Source organism: Carcharodon carcharias, chromosome 21 (assembly GCF_017639515.1).
Source record: "Carcharodon carcharias isolate sCarCar2 chromosome 21, sCarCar2.pri, whole genome shotgun sequence".
Taxonomy (NCBI): domain Eukaryota; kingdom Metazoa; phylum Chordata; class Chondrichthyes; order Lamniformes; family Lamnidae; genus Carcharodon; species Carcharodon carcharias.
Window position 1 is genome coordinate 67,553,480 of NC_054487.1, and position 19,791 is coordinate 67,573,270.

Consider the following 19,791-nt stretch of genomic DNA (forward strand, 5'->3'; position numbering starts at 1 on the left):
TGCAATCGCAAAATGCCACGCCAAAGGTGCACAATCCAGCAAGTTGTCGGGGGGTGTGTGTGTGTGTGTGAGTTTTATTTTTGACAACAGCCCAGATGCCACCAGGACTTAAGAGGTCTTTGCGTAGTCAATACTACACGGATATTTATTTATTTTTGGACAAAAAAAAACACACACAATGCCTGTCCGTTTGTCTCCAGCCGTGTCTTCATCCTCAGCGACCTTCAAAGGCAGTTTGGTAAACAACACCGGGAAGAGATGTTAAAAAAAAACACCAGCTTTCAGCACAGAAGCTGTACGCGGTTGTCGGGAGCAGGGTGTTGCCTGGTGCTTTTTCGTGGAAGGAAAGAATATGGTCACGTACTTTCTGGAAACAAGACGATCACTTTTTCTCTCTCTCTCTCTCTCTCAGAGGTCGATTGCATCCCCGGGGAGGGAGAAGAGGTGACTGATCAATATTAAGCAGAACTGTCATTCCGTTTGACTTCACCTGCCCGCCTCACTCTGCAAAGCGGCGAATGGGAACGGCGCAAAGGGGGCGAAACATCCACATTGCCCGCCACTCGGTGGCGGTTCGCGGCGGAAAGGCATTAATAGGAGCAAACAACAACAACAACAACAACACCCCAACACCAAGCCACCCCCCACCCTAACCCAACACCACCCCCCCCCAAAAAAAAAACAATTCACAGCTTCGGGTCTCCCTTTCCGAGTCATGTCTGAGCCGGAGAGATGGGCAAGATTGAGGACAATGAGCGGATAGTTCTCAACGTTGGCGGAACTCGGCACGAAACTTACAGGACAACGTTAAAGACCCTGCCCGGAACCCGGCTGGCCCTGCTCGCCGACTCCGATGGGCAAAGCATCCCCGAACATGACCCCCGAGTTAACCAGTATTTCTTCGACCGGCACCCGGGAGTGTTCGCCTATGTCCTCAACTATTACCGGACGGGCAAGCTGCACTGCCCGGCCGACGTGTGCGGGCCACTCTTCGAAGAGGAGCTCGCCTTTTGGGGCATCGACGAGACGGACGTGGAGCCGTGCTGCTGGATGACTTACAGGCAACACCGGGACGCCGAGGAAGCGCTCGACATCTTCGAGGCGCCCGACTTGCTGAGCGGGGAGCCCCCGGACGCTGACGACGAGGCGGATCTCAACAAGAGACTGGGCATCGAGGAGTGCAGCCCCGGCGGCACCGGCAAGATCAGCCGCTGGAAGAGGTGGCAGCCTAGAATCTGGGCGCTCTTTGAAGATCCCTACTCTTCGAGAGCTGCGAGGGTAAGAAACGAGAGGCAGGGTTGAATGAAAGAATCCCAAGTTTTGGAGAGGAACCCACGCTTCACCTCCCCTTATTATCATCAATTCATTTAATTATTATTTTTGTTCTCAGTGCTTTAAAGAGGAGATTAACAACACTGAGCTAGAGGAAATCTAATTGAACAGGGCCATGATTTACCCCGGATTATCCTTTTTCTTGAATGGAAAGTGTTACAGGTTGTACGGCTATTCATGACTTCAATAAACATGCATAGCTTCGAGAGTTCACAATTGCTCAATGTTATTGTTCACCCCCCGCCCCCCGACATCCCACCAGTGGTGCAATTTTCGACTACAGTTTGTGGCATTCTGTATTGGTTTCATGTTGTACATAGTCTGTACCAGCTATATTTGGAGCACTTTACCGTACACAGTAGTGTTTGAGTGGTCGAGCCAGCATGTACTGATTTAATGCGCTATGATACGCGCAGTCATTTTATTTTTGACAATGATTACAACTACTTTAGAAGCTCATTTTAAAGGTGTACTGCAAATCGTCTTTAAGACAGCGAAAATTTCTTGAATTGTTTCAGCGACGGATAGAACGATCACAATACCCACATGAGACTCACTGGAAGACAGGTAGTAATTATAGGACAAATCTGCACAATGATCATTATAAGGAGCTCCTCTTATAGATGCACATAAACTCGGTTAGTAAATTACTCCTAGCAAAAAGGCTTAGAGACTAAGACACAGAGTAGTAACGACAGCCTGTTGCAATGAGACGAGCAAGAAGAGGATGCGAACTCTGTTTTACCATTATTTAGTTCAGTCAGATTATTGTCATGTGTGCTGTGGTTAGAAGGAATTTTTTTCACTCCCCCCCCTCCCCCCCCCCCACACACACACAACTCCAGTTCGAAAAACTGGTGCATTATATAATGAAGAGCTAATCATAAATAATGGACACTAACACCAATATCTCAAAAGTTAAGCCAAAGAACTTTTTTCCTAAAGTATTATGAGGCAATGGGGAGTTCTAGAGCTCAAAACAATATAATGGCATTACCATTTGTGGTAACTGACCGAAATGTGCTATGCGTAGGTGAATCCGAAGTAAGGATGTTGTCCTGAGATATTATCAGAACTAACCCCCCCACGCCTCCCCCCTCACTCCCCCACTCCCCCGATTTAATCACGTCCACTGACAATTACGGCTTCTGGGAAGGTCTTTTCCAATTGGCATGAACCGTGATTGGTTTGGGATATGGATTGGGAATACCGCTTTTCAGTGTCAAACATCGCAGAACTATACTAATCCATCCCTGGAATTCATCAATGCTGAGGAAAAGTACTCGTGTCGGTGGAGAATGCAAAGTAGCCATCAGCCCCGCCCCCCCTACCCTGTGAACATGGTAGCAATGTTACTGTTCCGGGAAATGGAACAATGGGACTAGCACACACCACGTTCACCAGGAGGGCGAGTGGGAATGCATGAAATATCAATAGAATCCCTAAGATAAGGATCTGCCAGCGAATGGGGTTAACGTCTGGCGGCTGTTTGGGATATCAGTGGTTGGTACTCATCTAATTCCAAGCAGTTCTTGCAGTAAATAAATGACTCGCGGTTATATAATTGCAACAAAATTAGCAACGATTGGCTGAATAACCATTCTTTAGTCAACTGTAGTGGTGGAAAACCACACTTCTATTCATCGTTTGCACATTTTTTATGGATTATAGAGGAAGCCGTTTGCCGTTTTCAGATTAATTTGGGTGGAAGGAGAGGGGGTTGATGTGATTGACTAGGACCCTGTGGACCAGCAATCAGGCGCTGCTTCTCTCTCTCTCTCTCTTCCCATTCCCTCTCGCTCCCGCTTCGCTTGGCCGCACAGCTGCTGTTCTGGTTGCCATGGCGACCAGTATCTCCTTTGCACTGAAATCTGGTCTCTTGCCTTGCTTGTGTATCCCGGTGAGTCAAACGTTCCTGAGCGATAAGAAGAAAAAAAAACAAGCCTTTCAGAATACTGTAATGTTTATATAGATATATGTACGCACATATTTCAGTACTATTTTAGGAACTGTTTTTAAACTGTTTGCTCCATGGAAATCAAAGGACTCTTTGATTGCCACAAATGTTATCTGGCGTAGAGTGCATCATGGCTTTATGCTCCTTAAAGTAGCTCCCCACTTAGCTTCGAAACGTAAACATCGATGTCATATTGTCCGACTTGGCAAATGGTGATCAACTTGTTGGTGCCCCACAGGAGCAGAACATGGTGCAGAACTGTCTGGTTACAACGAGGGATATGACCCTTACAGATCACACACTTTAACTACAGCTTACTTAAACTAAACCGGTCCATAAAGATTGCAGTGATTTAAACTAAAAAAATCAGAGACCAATTTGCTCCAGGTTCCTCTAGGTTTCACTTTAATATGCAGTAAAATATCATCTTAACAACTTCAAGCGCATCAGGTACATTGAGTGTGCAGTACAGAAACAAGCCATTCGGCTCAACTGGTCCATGCAGGCATCTATGCTCTACAGGAGCCTCCTCACATCCTACTTCATCTCATACTATCACTCTATGCCTTTCTCCCTCATGTGTCTGTCTAGCTTCCCCTGAAATGCATCGATGCTATTTGCCTTAGCCACTCCTTGAAATAGAGAGTCCCACATTTTAACCACTCTTTTGGTAAAGATGTTTCTCCTGAATGCCCAAATGAAATTATTAATGACTGTTTTGTATTTATGACACCTGGTATTGGGGTCCTCAAAAGTGGAAACATTTTCTCGGAGGGCTGGATTTTAGCAAGGGTTTGGTGGGAGTGAGAGGGTGTGGCGGGGTGAGATTCCCACCCACTGGCATAAAAGGTAGGGACAAGCCTGCTTTGCTTTGCCGGCTCAACCTGTAGTCATTTAACAGCTGTTGGGCTGCTAACTGACTTGAGGAGAGACATCCACACCTACCTGGGAAGCAGGTCCTGCCCACCGATAGTTGCTGGCCAATCAAATGGCCGGTAGTTCTCGCATCCCAGTAGCGCCATTGGGAACCGTGGCCACTGCTGGGAATGCATGCAATCCTCGACAGCAATCTTTGGTGGAGCCAGGTATAAAGAAAGTGGTTGGAAGGAGGGTGGTTGCTGCTACCAGGCTAACAGGCCAGGGCGAGGGCCAGGGTGGACAGTGTGAGGAGAGGAGGGGAAACACTGGGGGGTAGGGGGGGGGTCCTCTGATGAGTGCAGGGGATCCATAAATGCATAAATAATGTACCCCTTCCCCTTGCCCGGCCACCAGCCTGAGCAGTGAAAGCTGTCAGGCTGCACACTTTGTGTGGTCCTTTGCCTGCGGCAGTGGGAGGAGGCTTTTAAGTGGCCATTATTTGTCCTCCTAAGGGCCTCAATGGGCGCACAGGTTGACGGGCCCCTTAAGGCCTCCCACCAGCCCCCAACCACCGAACTGCTGGTAAAATTGCAGCCGGGGAAGCCTGCAGATGCCAGGAACAGTGCCCATGATGTGGTGCCCAGTTCTACGGCCCCGTCTCCGACCAACCCATCCGGAGATGGGGAGGGTGGTGAGCACCAAGTCCAGCCCCATGCCTATCAAACTGTTTCATTGTCTTAAAGGCCTCTATCAGGTCACCTCCTCAACCTTCTCTTTTCTAGAAAAAAGAGCCCCAGACTGTTCAGCTTTACTGGGGTGTTTTGCCTCTCAGTTCCAATAATTTCCTTGTGATTCTTTATTTTGCACCTTCTCCCATATCTTTTTTTTTAAAATATGGAAATCAGAACTATGTACATGACTCTAAATAAGGTTTGGTATAAGTTTCACATAAGTAACCTTTATAACTCTATCCTCCCTAGTGCTTGGCTTGCTTTTTATGTCCATCTTAACCTACATTTGTGATTTGTGGGTCTGTACCCCTAAATCCCTTTTTTCCTCATTCCATTTGGACTCCCATTATCCAAGCAGTTTGTGTCCTCCTTATCCGACCAAAATGCACTATCTCGTGCTTATCTATATCGAGATTCATTTGCATATTGCACGCCTATTCTGCTTATTAATACCTTCCTCTTTTTTGTCACACTCTTCCTTATACCTCCCCATTTGGTGCAATCTGCAAATTTTGAAATTGTGCTTCCAATTCCAGAGTCCAAACCATTAACGTAAATTGTGGACAAAGCTGGCCCCAGCACCGATTCCTGTGGAAAGCCACTCCCTGGCTTTTGCCAGCCTGAGTAGCAATAAACTATTTGAAGTAAATTAGCTGCAAGCAGGGTAGATGGAGTAACAGGGACTTGTTCTAGCTACTTGTCTGGACTGCTGCCAACACGCTTGTTCTCAACTTAAGTAAATGGAACCTGAAGACCAAAGTTAATGTGCCTTTAATGGGATTTATGTAAGGGCAGCAAAAATGGAAAAGAAATGGAGTAGCAAACTGGCCACTATAAATACATGTATCTCTGTGTTCTGTTCCTGTTTCATACCATCTTTATTTGTAATCACAAGTGTTCAGTCAACCTTTAATTTTGGTTGCAATGTTAACAGTTCATTTCATTGTTTAACCCAGAGCTCCTTCAAATTCTTGTGGGATTTGCTGTATAAGAAGAAAGTGGCTTTTGGTGTAGGCATGTAGTTACTAAAAAGTTGCTTGTCAACATTCCCATGAGATTGTGTATAGTTTAGAAACTGCAGTTTTATTTCACCGACATGTAAATTAAGCAAGGGCAAATGAAATGGTGGGGTTTTTTTTTTTGCAAATGTGTATTTATTGAGACTGTTAGAGTAACTGGACATTTGACAGAGCAAAGCATTATCAGTAGAGTTGTAAATGATCAAATTTTATGTAATCCTTAATGATCATATCAGCTATATGAAACAATAGTGTAACGTGAACCAATACAAAGGTACGGTGGGTAAAGGTTGAATGAGTTTAATTTGATGTTGAAGAGTATGATAGCATTCTTAAACTATTGCTGCTGAGTCCCAGAATTCAACAATCCAAAAACTATCTGTAGAAAAGCAAAACACTAATTACATTTTCACATCTATTCAACAGCGTGGAAAGGTAGGTCAGTTAAGGGCCATTTAAACAACTTGCAGCCTTACTGCTTTAAATTACTACTTGGTAATCCTTTTCATATTCTAATGTTATTGTTTCTTAAATGACAATATATATTACACAGTGCTATCAGCTCCATGAGAACAGATGGTGCTGTGAATAAAAACTGTCACAGTGATGCCATTAAAATCACTGTAATCCATATAGCTCCGAGTTAAAATTAAAATAACATCTAGTTTTTGACAACTTAGTTATTTGTTTAACATGCATACATGACGAGGTGCCAAGAAACATGATCGGTATCATACTTGAGACACTGACAATGACTCACTTACTGCTTTATTGCTTGTGAATGAACAAGTAAGGAAACGTATGGGATAAAATAAGAGTGTCCTGTGATTCGTCATTACATAGCCTGTATAAATATGTTAACATAGTATTGACTGCAGTGGCGATATGAGAGGGGCATGCAACTGGATGGTATAGGGGACTGGCACACTGTTTTCCACATCTGAAACTTAGGCTTGAATCCAGCTTGATTGATGGAATGGAAGTTTTTTCGACCTGGGGGCTGCAAGAATCCTGTATGAAGTTAGTTTGGGCAGCTTGAACCCTCGTACTACTGGGTGTGGACCCACGGTGCAAACTGGTTCAGAGCACAGCACTAATTAGAAATCGCAGAGGGGCTGGGCGGGTGGCTGATATGGAGAAAGCAATGTGACCCACTGGTCAATGAGGTGTATTTCTTATCGTGGAGCTTCACTGATACAGAGCAAAGAAGAGTTTCTTTTATTTTGAACTCATGCAATGGCTCAGTTGAGAAAGATCAATGCTGTTATTGGGTATGTCAAAAAGAGAAAATGTTCCCCTTTCCAGCACCATCATAAGGAGTACTAAAATGAAAATTTAAAGAAGAACATAGCATAAACTTTCATTGTGTCTGGCTTGGTTACGTAACCTTAGTGTTTAATAATAATCTACCTTGACAATTTTAGAGTTGCCGAAATTTGTTTCAGTTATTGTTTATATTCCGTGATATTAAGATAAAGCACATAAAAGAGAAATGTAACAAGGGAAAATATATACTTTGATAATACAAGTAATTGCATGACAGTTAAGTTTAGTGGAAATTGAATTAAAAGATAAGCCAAAATCCTCAGCAGTTTTAAAATCTTAAATCATTTTGTTTCATACCTACCTTTCATTCTAAAGTCAAGCTGGAGTTCTAGCTGTTGAGGTCAATGCAAGCTTAAAATTGATGTTTATTCTGATGTAGAAGATTAAGTATCTGTAATTGCAGTTTAACTATTTATATGGTGGCATAATGTCCCTTGACAGTGTTATTTCCCACAGATGAACAGTAGATTGGTATTGCTAATTTTGTTGTGATTAATTAACAAGTATTCGAACATCATGTGCCAGTTATGGTGCCCAGTGTTCATAATAGTACTTGTCACCAGTTAAAAAAAGGAAGACAACTAATCCAGAAAGGAAATATTACACACAAAAATGAGATGTCAGAGTGTTCTCAAGGCAGTAATTCCTTTTAGAAGTTAATCTAATGATAAATTCTTCAGTTGGGGACTAGGTGTGACACTGAGTTACATGGACAGTTGGATTGAAATCCAGGAGAAGCAGATGACTTGAAAGACTCCTCTCTCTGCTAACTGTAATGATCATATATGAAGTAAGTTTAGACAATCTCAGATCTAATAGATATTTGTTCACAAGACAAAACTACCCTTGGGCTCACACTAAATTGTAAATGTCTTTCAACCGGGATTTGATAGTCAGGCAGAGAGACAGTCATTTCTGCAGCCACAGATGTGAGACTCACATGCTGTGACATTCCCTTGTGCCAGAGTAGAAGATGTCACAAAGGGATGCAGAGTATTTGAGTATTCTGTGGGGGAAAGGGGGTAACCAGAAGTGAGTATAAGAAGAGCAGTTAAAGCAGTTTAATGCATGGCTGGAGAAATGATGCAGAACAGGATGTTTTAGATTTCTGTTTATTGGGACCAACCTAGGTCAAGAGGGACTTGTACAAGGTGACTGGGCTACACCTGAACAGGACTGAGACCAATGTTTTTGTAAGGACGTTAACTGGCGTTATGGGGATGGGTTTAAAATAATTTCATAGGTGGGGAGAATCAGACAGCAGGAACAAGGCACATCAAGGACTTGTAGAGGCAAACAGCATTACAATAAAACTGGGTCCAGAGAAAAGAGTGATCAAATAAGGGAGAAATGTTGAAGGCAGGTTTGGAGTGCATGTGTGTAAATGTACAGGCCACAACAAGCAAGTCTGGCGAGGTTTTCTTATTAGTTCATGGGATGTGAGTGTCGCTGGCTAGGCCAGCAATTGCCCTTGAGGAGGTGGTGCCTTCCTGAACCATTGCAGTCCACTTAATGTAGGGACACCCATAGTGCTCATAGGGAGGGAGTTCCTGGATTTTGGCCCAGAGACATTGAAGGAATGGCGATATTTTTCTAAGTCAGGATGGTGAGTGACTTGGAGGAGAACTTCCAGGTGGTGGTGTTACCATCTGTCTGCTGCCCTTGTCCTTCTAGATGGTAGTGGTCGTGGGTTTGGAAGGTGCTGTCTGAGGAGGCTTGGTGAGTTCCTGCAGTGCATCTTGTAGATGGTACACACTGCTGCCACCATGTCGATGGTGGAGGAAGTGAATGTTTGTGGATGTGGTGCCAATCAAGTGGGCTGCTTTGTCCTGGATAGTGTCAAGCTTCTTGACTGGTATTGGAGCTGCACTCATCTAGGCAAATGGAAAGTATTGCATCACAGTCCTGACTTGTGCCTTGTATATGATGGGCAGGTTTGGGGAGTCAGGAGGTGAGTTACACGCCACATGATTCCCAGCTTCTGATCTGCTTTTGTAGTCACAGTATTTATGATAATGATAACCCCCAGGATGCTGATAGTGGGGGAATTCAGTGATAGTAATGCCTTTGAACATCAAGGGACGATGGTTGGATTCCCTCTTGTTGGAGATGGTCATTATCTGACATTTGTGTGGCACGAATATTACTTGCCACTTGCCAGCCCAAGCCTTGTTATTTCCTAGGCCTTGCTGCATTTGGGCATGAACTGCTTCAGTATCTAAAGAGTTGCTAATGATGCTCAACATTGTGCAATCATCAGCGAACATCCCTACTTCTGACCTTATGATGGAAAGACGGTCATTGATGAAGCGGCTAAAGATGGTTGGGCTGAGGTCACCACCCTGAGGAATTCCTGCAGTGATGCCCTGGAACTGAGATCATCAACCTCCAACAACCATAACCATCTTCCTTTGTGCTCGGTATGACTTCAGCCAGCAGAGGGCTTTCCCCGATTCCCATTGACACCAGTTTTGCTAGGGCTCCTTGATGCCACACTCGGTCAAATGCTGCCTGGATGTCAAGGGCAGTCACTCTCACCTAACTCCTGGAGTTCAGCTTTTGGGTTTGTCCTGATTTTTGTGTACAGGATATACCTGGGCAATTTTCCACAAGGCCGGTAGATGCCAGTGTTGGAGTTGTACTGGAACAGCTTGGCTAGGGGTGCGGCAAGTTCTGGAGCACAAGTCTTCAGTACTATTGCCAGAATATTGTCAGGACCCATAGCCTTTGCAGTACCCAATGCCTTCAGCCATTTCTTGATATCACGTGGAGTGAATCGAATTGGCTGAAGACTGGCATCTGTGATGCTGGGGACCTCCGGAGTCGGCCAAGCTGCAGGCATAAGTTGCCAAATGGGCTTTTGATATAGTGACAATAGTGGAAGTCTGGTTCAAAGAAGGGTAGAAATGGGAACTTAACATTCCTGGCTATGATTAATGTCTACAAACATATGAGAATGCTGGGCAAGGAGAAAACAGCTGACCCATCAAGCCTGCCCCACCTTCATGGTGGCTAGAACATTATGAATAGACCTTTCCTAATCCCTCACAGGTATCTAATCTCCTGGGAGAGGCAAACTAAAACTGAAAAATGCAAGGACAATGAAGGAAAAAAAAATCAAGCTCCTCTTACCCCATGATGATGAAGCCAGCCTAGGAGATTACATTGACCATGCGGACATTAACTGTAAATCCACTTCTCTTCTATATCATGCTATCTCTGCCTCAGTTAATAACTGGTCCAACCCTCTGTTGAAGATTTCCATAGAGTCAGCATATATTGTGCAAGGTGGCAACACATTCAAGAGGCTCACTACTCTCTGGAAAAAGAAGAATCACCAACTCATGCCTATATACTCCAGCATAGTTTAAACACGTCCCCATTTTGTCAAACTGAAATACTTTATCATGAGGCATGCAATCCAACAATTTCATTATTTTATATAGTTCTCTCAGGTCTTCTCTGAGTCTATGCTGCTCTAAATTAAATGAATTCATCTGTTTAATTCTATCTGAATAATTAAGGCACTTAAGCTAAGGATCAGCTTCACAGCTCTCTTTTGATCCTTTTCTATGGCTGCTATATCACCCACCATGTGAGGGAACCAAAACTGAGTGCAGTATTCCATGTATCAGAGGGGGAGGCAGTGACGTAGTGGTATTGTCGCTGGGCCAGTGATCCAGAGACCCAGGGCAATGCTCTGGGGACCTGGGTTCGAATGCTGGTGGTGGAATTGGAATTCAATAAAAGTGTGGAATTAAAAGTCTAATAACGACCATGAATTGATTGTCATAAAAAAAAACAACATGGTTCACTAATATCCTTTAGGGAAGGAAATCTGCTGGCCTTGCCTGGGACTCCAGATCCACAGCAATGTGGTTGACTCTTAAATGCCTTCTGAAATAGACTGCAGCAGTTCAAGAAGGCAGCTCACCACCAACTTCTCAAGGGCAATTAGGGATGGGCAATAAATGGTGTCGACATCCCATGAATGAATTTAAAAAACCCCAATGTGCTAGCTAATGACAGAATAATTTCCTTCACATTGTATTGAATGATTATATTAATATGATCTAATTCCCTGTTTGCTTTGCGGAGGGGAATATGGAAGGATTAAAAGGAAGGATGTTGACTAAAGACACTTAAAATCCTGGGAAAGGATGCTGTGCCAGTGAATTCAAAGACAGAATCTCTTTGGTTAGAGTTAAGGGGCATAAGAGGTGCTGCCACGCTGCTTGATGTACACCATAGACCACCAAATAGTGGGAGGAGATAAAAGTGCAATGTTGCAAGTGCATTTTGGAAAGATGTAAAAACAATCCAACCATCATAATAGGCATTTTTAATTACCCCAGTGAAGGGTAGGGCAAAAAAAAACATTGCAAAGGGCAAGGTGGGATTGTATTCTTGAATTATGCACAGGAGAACATTTTTGATGAATATGTTTCCAAAGAGGAAGGAAGCAGTGCCTGAACTAGTGATGGGAGATAAAGTAGGGTAAGTAGAGATGGTTTCAATGGAAGAGAAGTGGGAAACAGTGATCACAAATATCAATAGGTTTAGAGTTCAATTTAAGAAAGGGACAAGAAGCAATCAAGTGTGAAGGTACACAACTGGAAGGAAAGTTTCGATGAGTTGTAAAGGAATCTGGTTCAGGTGGATTGGGAGCAAGTAAAACAGTAAGTGGGCAATGGGAGGCCTTCAAGGAGGATGTAGTTTGAATATTTTCCGTTGACCTTAATAATGGACTATCTTCTGCTTCTCCTCCCCATTGTTCAGTTGGTAAGTTAAAGCTCACTGTGTGGTATGGCACTGAATAACAGATGTGGAAATTTCTCAGACTCAAACAAAAGCAGAAAGGAAAAATGACTTACAATTTTTATAGCGCTTTTCATGTCCTCATATCATCCCTAAAACTTCACAGCCAATGGATTACTTTTGGAAAGAAGTCACTATTGTTTTGTAGGCAAGCTCAGCTGCCTTTTGTACAGAGCAAGGGAATGAATACCAGATTAATCTTTTCATCATGTTGATAACTGTTGTCCAGGACACCACAACAATTGCCTGCTCTTTTCTGACTAATTGCCATGGAATCCTTTCCATCCACCTGAACAGGTAGAACAGAGGCCTTGGTTTAACATCCAATCCTTCAGATGGCATCTCCTAACAATGTAACAATGCCTTAGTACTCAAATGAACTATCAACTTAAATCAATTGCTGGAGTCCTGGAGTTCAGCTTGAACTGGCAATCTTAAATAATTAACATCAGCATTGGATTAGGTTAAATAAGGGTGGATACCATTCTTTCCAATCACTGGCCTGAGTTCTCATTCACAGATGTTGCGAGGACAAAAAGCTCTTTTTCCTGCTGGTCGCACGTGTTCCACTCAGGATAATTTCAGCTCAGTTCCTAATGGCATGGGCCGATAGCACAAAGCTGCATCAGCTTTGGCACGAGTTAGGATTCAATTGGCAGTCTCACCCAAGAGAGGTGACAGGATGGCAACTGTAGGGAATTGAATAATTATTACTGTTTGTATCCATTTATGATATGATGCTCTGTAAATGGATATGGGCAGAAGTAAGGTGTAATCCAGCCTTCTGTTTGTATTAGCTCAAGCTTGGAACAAAATCTCAACTGTAACGATGTGGCATTTCTGTGATGCTTACTTTACTATTCATGGCCTTTCTGACAGCAATTGATTTTATTTGTCTAGATGGATTTGAATTAGGTGTAAGCAGGAAAAGGTTAGGTTTTTAATGTTCTGTTTTTCTGACCAATATATCTTTTCAGCAAACCTTGAAATATATACTTTTTATATTCAGTCTCAGGATGTGGGCATCACTGGCAAGGCTGGCATTCCTGGTTGCCCTTCAGAGGATGGTGGTGGGCCTTCTCCTTGAACTGATGAAAGCTGTCTCTTTTTAATTTTTCATGGGTCATGAGCGTTGCTGGCTAGGCCGGCATTTGTTGCCCATCCCTAATTGCCCTTGAACTGAGTGGCTTGCTAGGCCATTTCACGGAGCAGTTAAGGGCCAGCCACATCGCTGTCTGTCTGGAGTCACATAGCCAGACTAGGTAAGGATGGCACATTTCCTCCCCTAAAGGGCATTAGTGAACCAGATGGGTTTTTACAGCAATCGATGATAGTGTCATCATCACCATTGCTGAAACTAGCTTATATTCTAGATTTATTAATGGAATTTAAATTCCACAAGCTACCCATGTCCCCAGGGTATTAGCCTGGGCTTCTGGATTACTACTCCAGTGACATTATCTTATGCCACTGTCTTCCCCAATCTCCCCCCGTCTCTACCATCTCCCTTTGACGAAGGTGCTCCCACAATGCCGTTAGGTAGGGACTCTCAGAGTTTTGATGCAGTGACAGTGAAGGAGCAGTGATATATGTCCAAGTTAGGACGGTGTTTGATTTGGGGAAATGCTGGTTCAATCCACCTGCTCTCTTGTTCTTCTAAGTGGTGAAGACCACGGTTTTGGAAGCTGCTGCTGGAGAAGTTCTACAGATAGCACATGCTGCAGCCACAGTATGTGGCATTAAGTTAGTAAATGGAGTGCTTTGTTCTGTCGAGCTTGTTGAGTGTTGTTGGAGTCACACTGACCTAGGGAAGTACAGAGTATTCCTTTGCATTTCTGAATTGTGCCTTGCAGTTGGTAATGAGGCTATGGACTGTCAGTAGGTGAGCCACTTGCTGCAGATTTCCCAGTCTCTGACTTGCTTAGTTCCCACAGTATTTTTGGCTTGGACAATAAATGCTAGCCTTGCTATCATTTTCTTGATACAAATTAGCACACACCTGGATATTTTAGAATAAGGAGTTAAGTCTAACTGTGTAATATGCTAATGAGAGAGTGCGTTGTTCCAAGTGGTGGATGAAATGGCTTCTGCTCTCAAGCCTTTATACGTAAAGGATGACATCAGAGGTCACATACCTATGGCAAGCCACAGTGCACAAAGTCACTTCTCCAAACATACATCACCACAAGAAGTGATACAACATATTGCTTTCTCTTGTAGGACTTATGGCAAAATGTAGATACAGTAACAGATGTTCTAATAATGTTTTCTTTACTTCAGCAGACTCTTAAATATCCTGTATTAGCACAACGAGACCAAGAATATTATAGATATTGTTCAGGTCTTGCTGCATGTTAATTAACTAACCCATTATCTGAGAAATTGTAAATGGAACTGAACAATGTGCAATCATTAACAAACAGTGTTACTTATGATGGAGCAAAGGCGAAGCATGGTTGGGCCTAGGACACTGCCCTGAGAGTGATGTCCTGGGGCTGAGATGATTGGCCTCCAACAAACACAATCATCTTCTTTTGTGCTAGATCAACCGTAGAACTTTTCCCTTGATCCCTACTCGGCCCAATGCCACCTTGATGTCAACTCACTCCTGGAATTCAGCTCTTGTGCTCATGTTTGGACCTAGACTCCAATGAGGTCTAGAGCAGAGCAGTCCTAGCAGAACCTAAACTGAGCATCAATGAGCAGGTTAATGATGAGTAAATGTCACTTGCTAGCATTGTTAACAACTCCTTCCATCAGTTGGGAACATGTTGGGTTGAATTTATCGCAAGATTTTGCAGAGAAGAGTGTCTTCTTGTCGACTTTGCACCACATGTCATTTGAACAGGCTTAATTTGGACAGCATGTGAAGCCCTAAGCCCAGACAGGGGAATGAGAAGTTAGGGTCTGATGATATCAGTTAAGTCCCGATACTTGTTTAATATCTTATCACAAGGAATTGACGGCTGGTGTCTGTGTCATCAGGGAAACTGAACGCAAATAGGCTGCAGGCCCAGAAGAGAGCCTAGAAAGTACATGATTTTGACTCCTGCTCTTCCTGCTCCAATGAGAAAACTTAAGACCTCTCTGGTCCTGGGCTTCCCTCTTCCCTCCCCTTACCATGATCACCAACTACTCCCTTCAGTCCATAAACCTGTCAGCCAGGATTCATTCCCATGATTCCACAGCTGTGGCCTCTCCACTCCCATCAGTCCTTATCTTGAGATGAGCTTCCGATCACATACTCGTGCCATCACTGTTTCCGCCTCGATAACACTGCCTGACTCCTCCCTTGCCTCAGGCTTTCCTGCAGTTGAAACCCATATCCTTTGTTGACTCTTGACTATATGGATACATACATTCTACCCCTTGTAAATTCTGCTGCCCATGTTTTTAGTCATACCAAAGTCCCATTTACCCATGCCGGCTGACCTACATTGGCTCCTGGTAAAGCAACACCTTGATTTTTGAGTATTGGTGAGAAAAGAGACTTATCTAAGCTTTTCGTCTTGCGCTCACCAGAAAACTCGCAAGAGTACCAATATAAGGGGAAAACAACAAATTATACTGCATGTGAAGAAAGTGCCGATTGGTTGGCAAGCGGCGTTGCCATGGAGAATGCATTACTGATGGTGACTGATAGTTAACTTTTTTTCAATTCATTCACGGGATGTGGGCTTCACTGGCTGGGCCAGCATTTATTGCCCATTCATACTTGCCCTTGAGAAGATGGTGGTGAGCTGCCTTCTTGAACCACTGCAGTCCATGTGGTGTAGGTACACCCACAGTGATGTTAGGAAGGGAGTTCCAGGATTTTGACTCAGCGACATTGAAGGAACGGTGATATATTTCCAAGTCAGGATGGTGAGTGACTTGGAGGGGAACATCTGCAGCCCTTGTCCTTCTGAATGGTAGTGGGTTTGGAAGGTGCTGTCTCAGGAGCCTTGGTGAATTCCTGCAGTGCATATTGTAGGTGGTACCACCCTGCTGCTACTGTGAATCGGTGGTGGAGGGGGTGAATGTTTGTAGATGTAGTGCCAATCAAGTGGGCTGCTTTTTCCTGGACAGTGTCAAGCTCCTTGAGTGTTGTGGGAGCTGCACTCATCCAGGCAAGTGGGATGTACTCCATCACACTCCTGACTTGTGCCTTGTAGATGGCGGACAGGCTTTAGGGAGTCAGGAGGTGAGTTACTCGTTGCACGATTCCTAGCCTCCGACCCGCTCTTGTAGCCACAGTATTTATATGACTAATCCAGTTCAGGTTCTGGTTAATGGTAATGGGATGTTTATAGTTGGGGATTCAGTGATGGTGCCATAGAATGTCAAGGAGCATTGGTTAGATTCACTCTTTTTGGAGATGGTCATTGCCTGGCACTTGTGTGGCCTGAATGTTGCTTGCCACTTGTCAGCCCAAGCCTGGATATTGTCCAAGTGTTGCTGCATTTGGACATGGTCTGCTTCAGTATCTGAGGAGTCACGAATGGTGCTGAACATTGTGCAATCATCAGTGAACATCCCCACTTCTGATCTTATGATGGAAGGAAGGTCATTGATGAAGTAGCTGAAGATGGTTGGGCTGAGGACAATACCCTGAGGAACTCCTGCAGTGATGTCCTGGAGCTGAGATGACTGACCTCCAACAACCACAACCATCTTCCTGATTGGAGAGTTTTCCTCCTGATTCCCATTGACCCCAGTTTTGTTTAGGCTCCTTGATGCCACACTCAGTCAAATACTGCCTTGATGTCAAGGGCAGTCACTCTCACCTTGAGTTCAGCTCTTTTGCCCATGTTTGAACGTAGGCTGTAATGAGGTCAGGAGCTCAGTGGCCTCGGCGGATCCCAAACTGGGCATCAGTGAGCAGGTTATTGCTAAGGGACTGCCACTTGATAGCATTGTTGAAGACCCCTTCCATTACTTTACCGATGATTGAGAGTAGACTGATGGGGCGGTAATTGGCTGGGTTGAATTTGTCCTGCTCTTTGTGTACAAGACATACCTGGGCAATTTTCCACATAGCCGGGTAGATGCCAGTGTTGTAGCTGTACTGGAACAGCTTGGCTAGGGGCGCGGCCAGGTATGGACTATTCAGTACTATTGCCGGAATATTGTCAGGGCCCATAGCCTTTGCAATATCCAGTGCCTTCAGCCGTTCCTTGATATCATGTGGAGTGGATCAAATTAGCTGAAGACTGGCATCTGTGATGCTGGGGACCTCTGGAGGAGGCCGAGATGGATCATCCATTCGGCACTTCTGGCTGAAGATTGTTGCGAATGCTTCAGCCTTATCTTTTGCACTGATGTGCTGGTCTCCTCCATCATTGAGGATGGGAATATTTGTGAAGCCACCTCCTCCAGTGAGTTGTTTAATTGTCCACCACCATTCACAACTGGATGTAGCAGGACTGCAGAGCTTAGACCTGATCCATTGGTTGTGGGATCTTTTAGCTCTGTCTATCACTTGCTGCTTATGCTGTTTGGCATGCAAGTAGTTTTATAGATATAAAAACAAAAAAACTGCGGATGCTGGAAATCCAAAACAAAAACAGAATTACCTGGAAAAACTCAGCAGGTCTGGCAGCATCGGCGGAGAAGAAAAGAGTTGACGTTTCGAGTTCTCATGACCCTTCGACAGAACTTGAGTTCGAGTCCAAGAAAGAGTTGAAATATAAGCTGGTTTAAGGTGTGTGTGTGGGGGGCGGAGAGATAGAGAGACAGAGAAGTGGGGGGGTGGTGGTGTGGTTGTAGGGACAAACAAGCAGTGATAGAAGCAGATCATCAAAAGATGTCAACGACAATAGTACAATAGAACACAGAGGTGTTAAAGTTAAAGTTGGTGATATTATCTAAACGAATGTGCTAATTAAGAATGGATGGTAGGGCACTCAAGGTATAGCTCTAGTGGGGTTTTTTTTTAATTTTTTTATAATGGAAATAGGTGGGAAAAGGAAAATCTTTATAATTTATTGGGAAAAAAAAGGAAGGGGGAAACATAAAGGGGGTGGGGATGGGGGAGGGAGCTCACGACCTAAAGTTGTTGAATTCAATATTCAGTCCGGAAGGCTGTAAAGTCCCTAGTCAGAAGATGAGGTGTTGTTCCTCCAGTTTGCGTTGGGCTTCACTGGAACAATGCAGCAAGCCAAGGACAGACATGTGGGCAAGAGAGCAGGGTGGAGTGTTAAAATGGCAAGCGACAGGGAGGTTTGGGTCATTCTTGCGGACAGACCGCAGGTGTTCTGCAAAGCGGTCGCCCAGTTTACGTTTGGTCTCTCCAGTGTAGAGGAGACCACATTGGGAGCAACGAATGCAGTAGACTAAGTTGGGGGAAATGCAAGTGAAATGCTGCTTCACTTGAAAGGAGTGTTTGGGTCCTTGGACGGTGAGGAGAGAGGAAGTGAAGGGGCAGGTGTTGCATCTTTTGCGTGGGCATGGGGTAGTTTTATAGCTTCACCAGGTTGACACCTCATTTTTAGGTGTGCCTGGTGCTGCTCCTGGCATGCCCTCCTGCACTCTTCATTAAACCAGGGTTGATCCCCTGGCTTGATGGTAATGGTAGAGTGGGGGATATGCCGGGCCATGAGGTTACATATTGTGTTCAGTTCTGCTGCTGCTGATGGCCCACAGTGCCTCATGGATGCCCAGTCTTGAGTTGCTAGATCTGTTTGAAATCTATCCCATTTAGCAGGGTGGTAGTGCCACATAACACAATGGAGGGTATCCTCAATGTGAAGGTGGGACTTTGTCTCCACAAACACTGTGCAGTGGTCACTCCTATCGACACTGTAATGGGCAGATGCACCTGTGGCAGGCAGTTGGTGAGGATGATGTCAAGTATGTTTTTCCCTCTTTTTGATTCCCTCACCACCTGCAGAAGACGCAGTCCAGCACCTATGTCCTTTAGCTCTTGGCCAGCTCGGTCAGTAGTGGTGCTACCGAGCCACTCTTGGTGATGGACATTGAAGCCCCCCACCCAGAGTACATTCTGCATCCTTGCCACCCTCAGTGCTTCCTCCAACTGATGTTCAACATGGAGGAGCATGGAGGATTCATCAGCTGAGGGAGGGTTGTACATGGTAATCAGCAGGAGGTTTCCTTGCCTAAGTTTGGCCTGATGCCATGAGACTTCATGGGGTCCGGAGTCAATTTTGAGGACTGCCAGGGCAATTCCTTCCCTGCTGTATACCACTGTGCTGCCACATCTGCTGGGTCTGTTCTGTCGTTGGGACAGGACGTTCCCAGGGATGGTGATGGTGTTGCCTGGAACATTGTAAGGCATGATTCTGTGAGGACAACTATGTTGCTTGACTCGTCTATGAGACAGCTCTCCCAATTTTGGCACCAGCCCCCAGATGTTAATAAGGAGGACTTTTTAGGGTTGACAGGGCTGACTTTGCTGTGGTCCTTTCCGGCGCCTAAGTCGGTACTGGGTGCTCCATCCGGTTTCATTCAAGTGCCAAGCATTGTTTCAAAATTAAACCAGAACAGCTTGATGCTAATTGGTCAAGGCACTGGCCTGAGGAATGAGTCAGCGAATGGCTGTCACTTATTTTGTTTGGCTGAAACAGACACAATGTATGTACATGTTCTTTCTGTATGCAAAGAACAGGGCCCTGTATGTTAATATATGTAGCTTCCAATACACGCAGATTTGCCATACTGCATGGCATCAATGGTGCATTCTCCATGGCAATGCTATATGCCAACCAATCAGCACTGTCTTCACATATAGTATAAATTGTTGTTTTCCCCT

The 19,791-nt window shown here is 44.5% G+C and overlaps 1 protein-coding gene and 1 long non-coding RNA gene across 3 annotated transcripts in view; one reads left to right on the forward strand and one right to left on the reverse strand.

The window, feature by feature from the left end:
- Positions 1-295: 295 nt before the first annotated feature.
- LOC121293197 (potassium voltage-gated channel subfamily C member 2-like) overlaps positions 296-19,791 on the forward strand; it is a 157,141-nt gene continuing 137,645 nt past the window's right edge. For both annotated transcript variants that reach the window (XM_041216008.1, XM_041216007.1), the window contains exon 1: positions 296-1,278. In XM_041216008.1, the coding sequence (XP_041071942.1) occupies positions 733-1,278 (546 nt within the window). In that variant the 5' untranslated portion in view covers positions 296-732. The remainder of the gene's footprint in view (positions 1,279-19,791) is intronic.
- Positions 3,107-19,791, reverse strand: part of LOC121293198 — a 181,621-nt gene continuing 164,936 nt past the window's right edge. The window contains exon 4 of the long non-coding RNA XR_005946459.1: positions 3,107-3,247. This is a non-coding gene — a long non-coding RNA (uncharacterized LOC121293198). The remainder of the gene's footprint in view (positions 3,248-19,791) is intronic.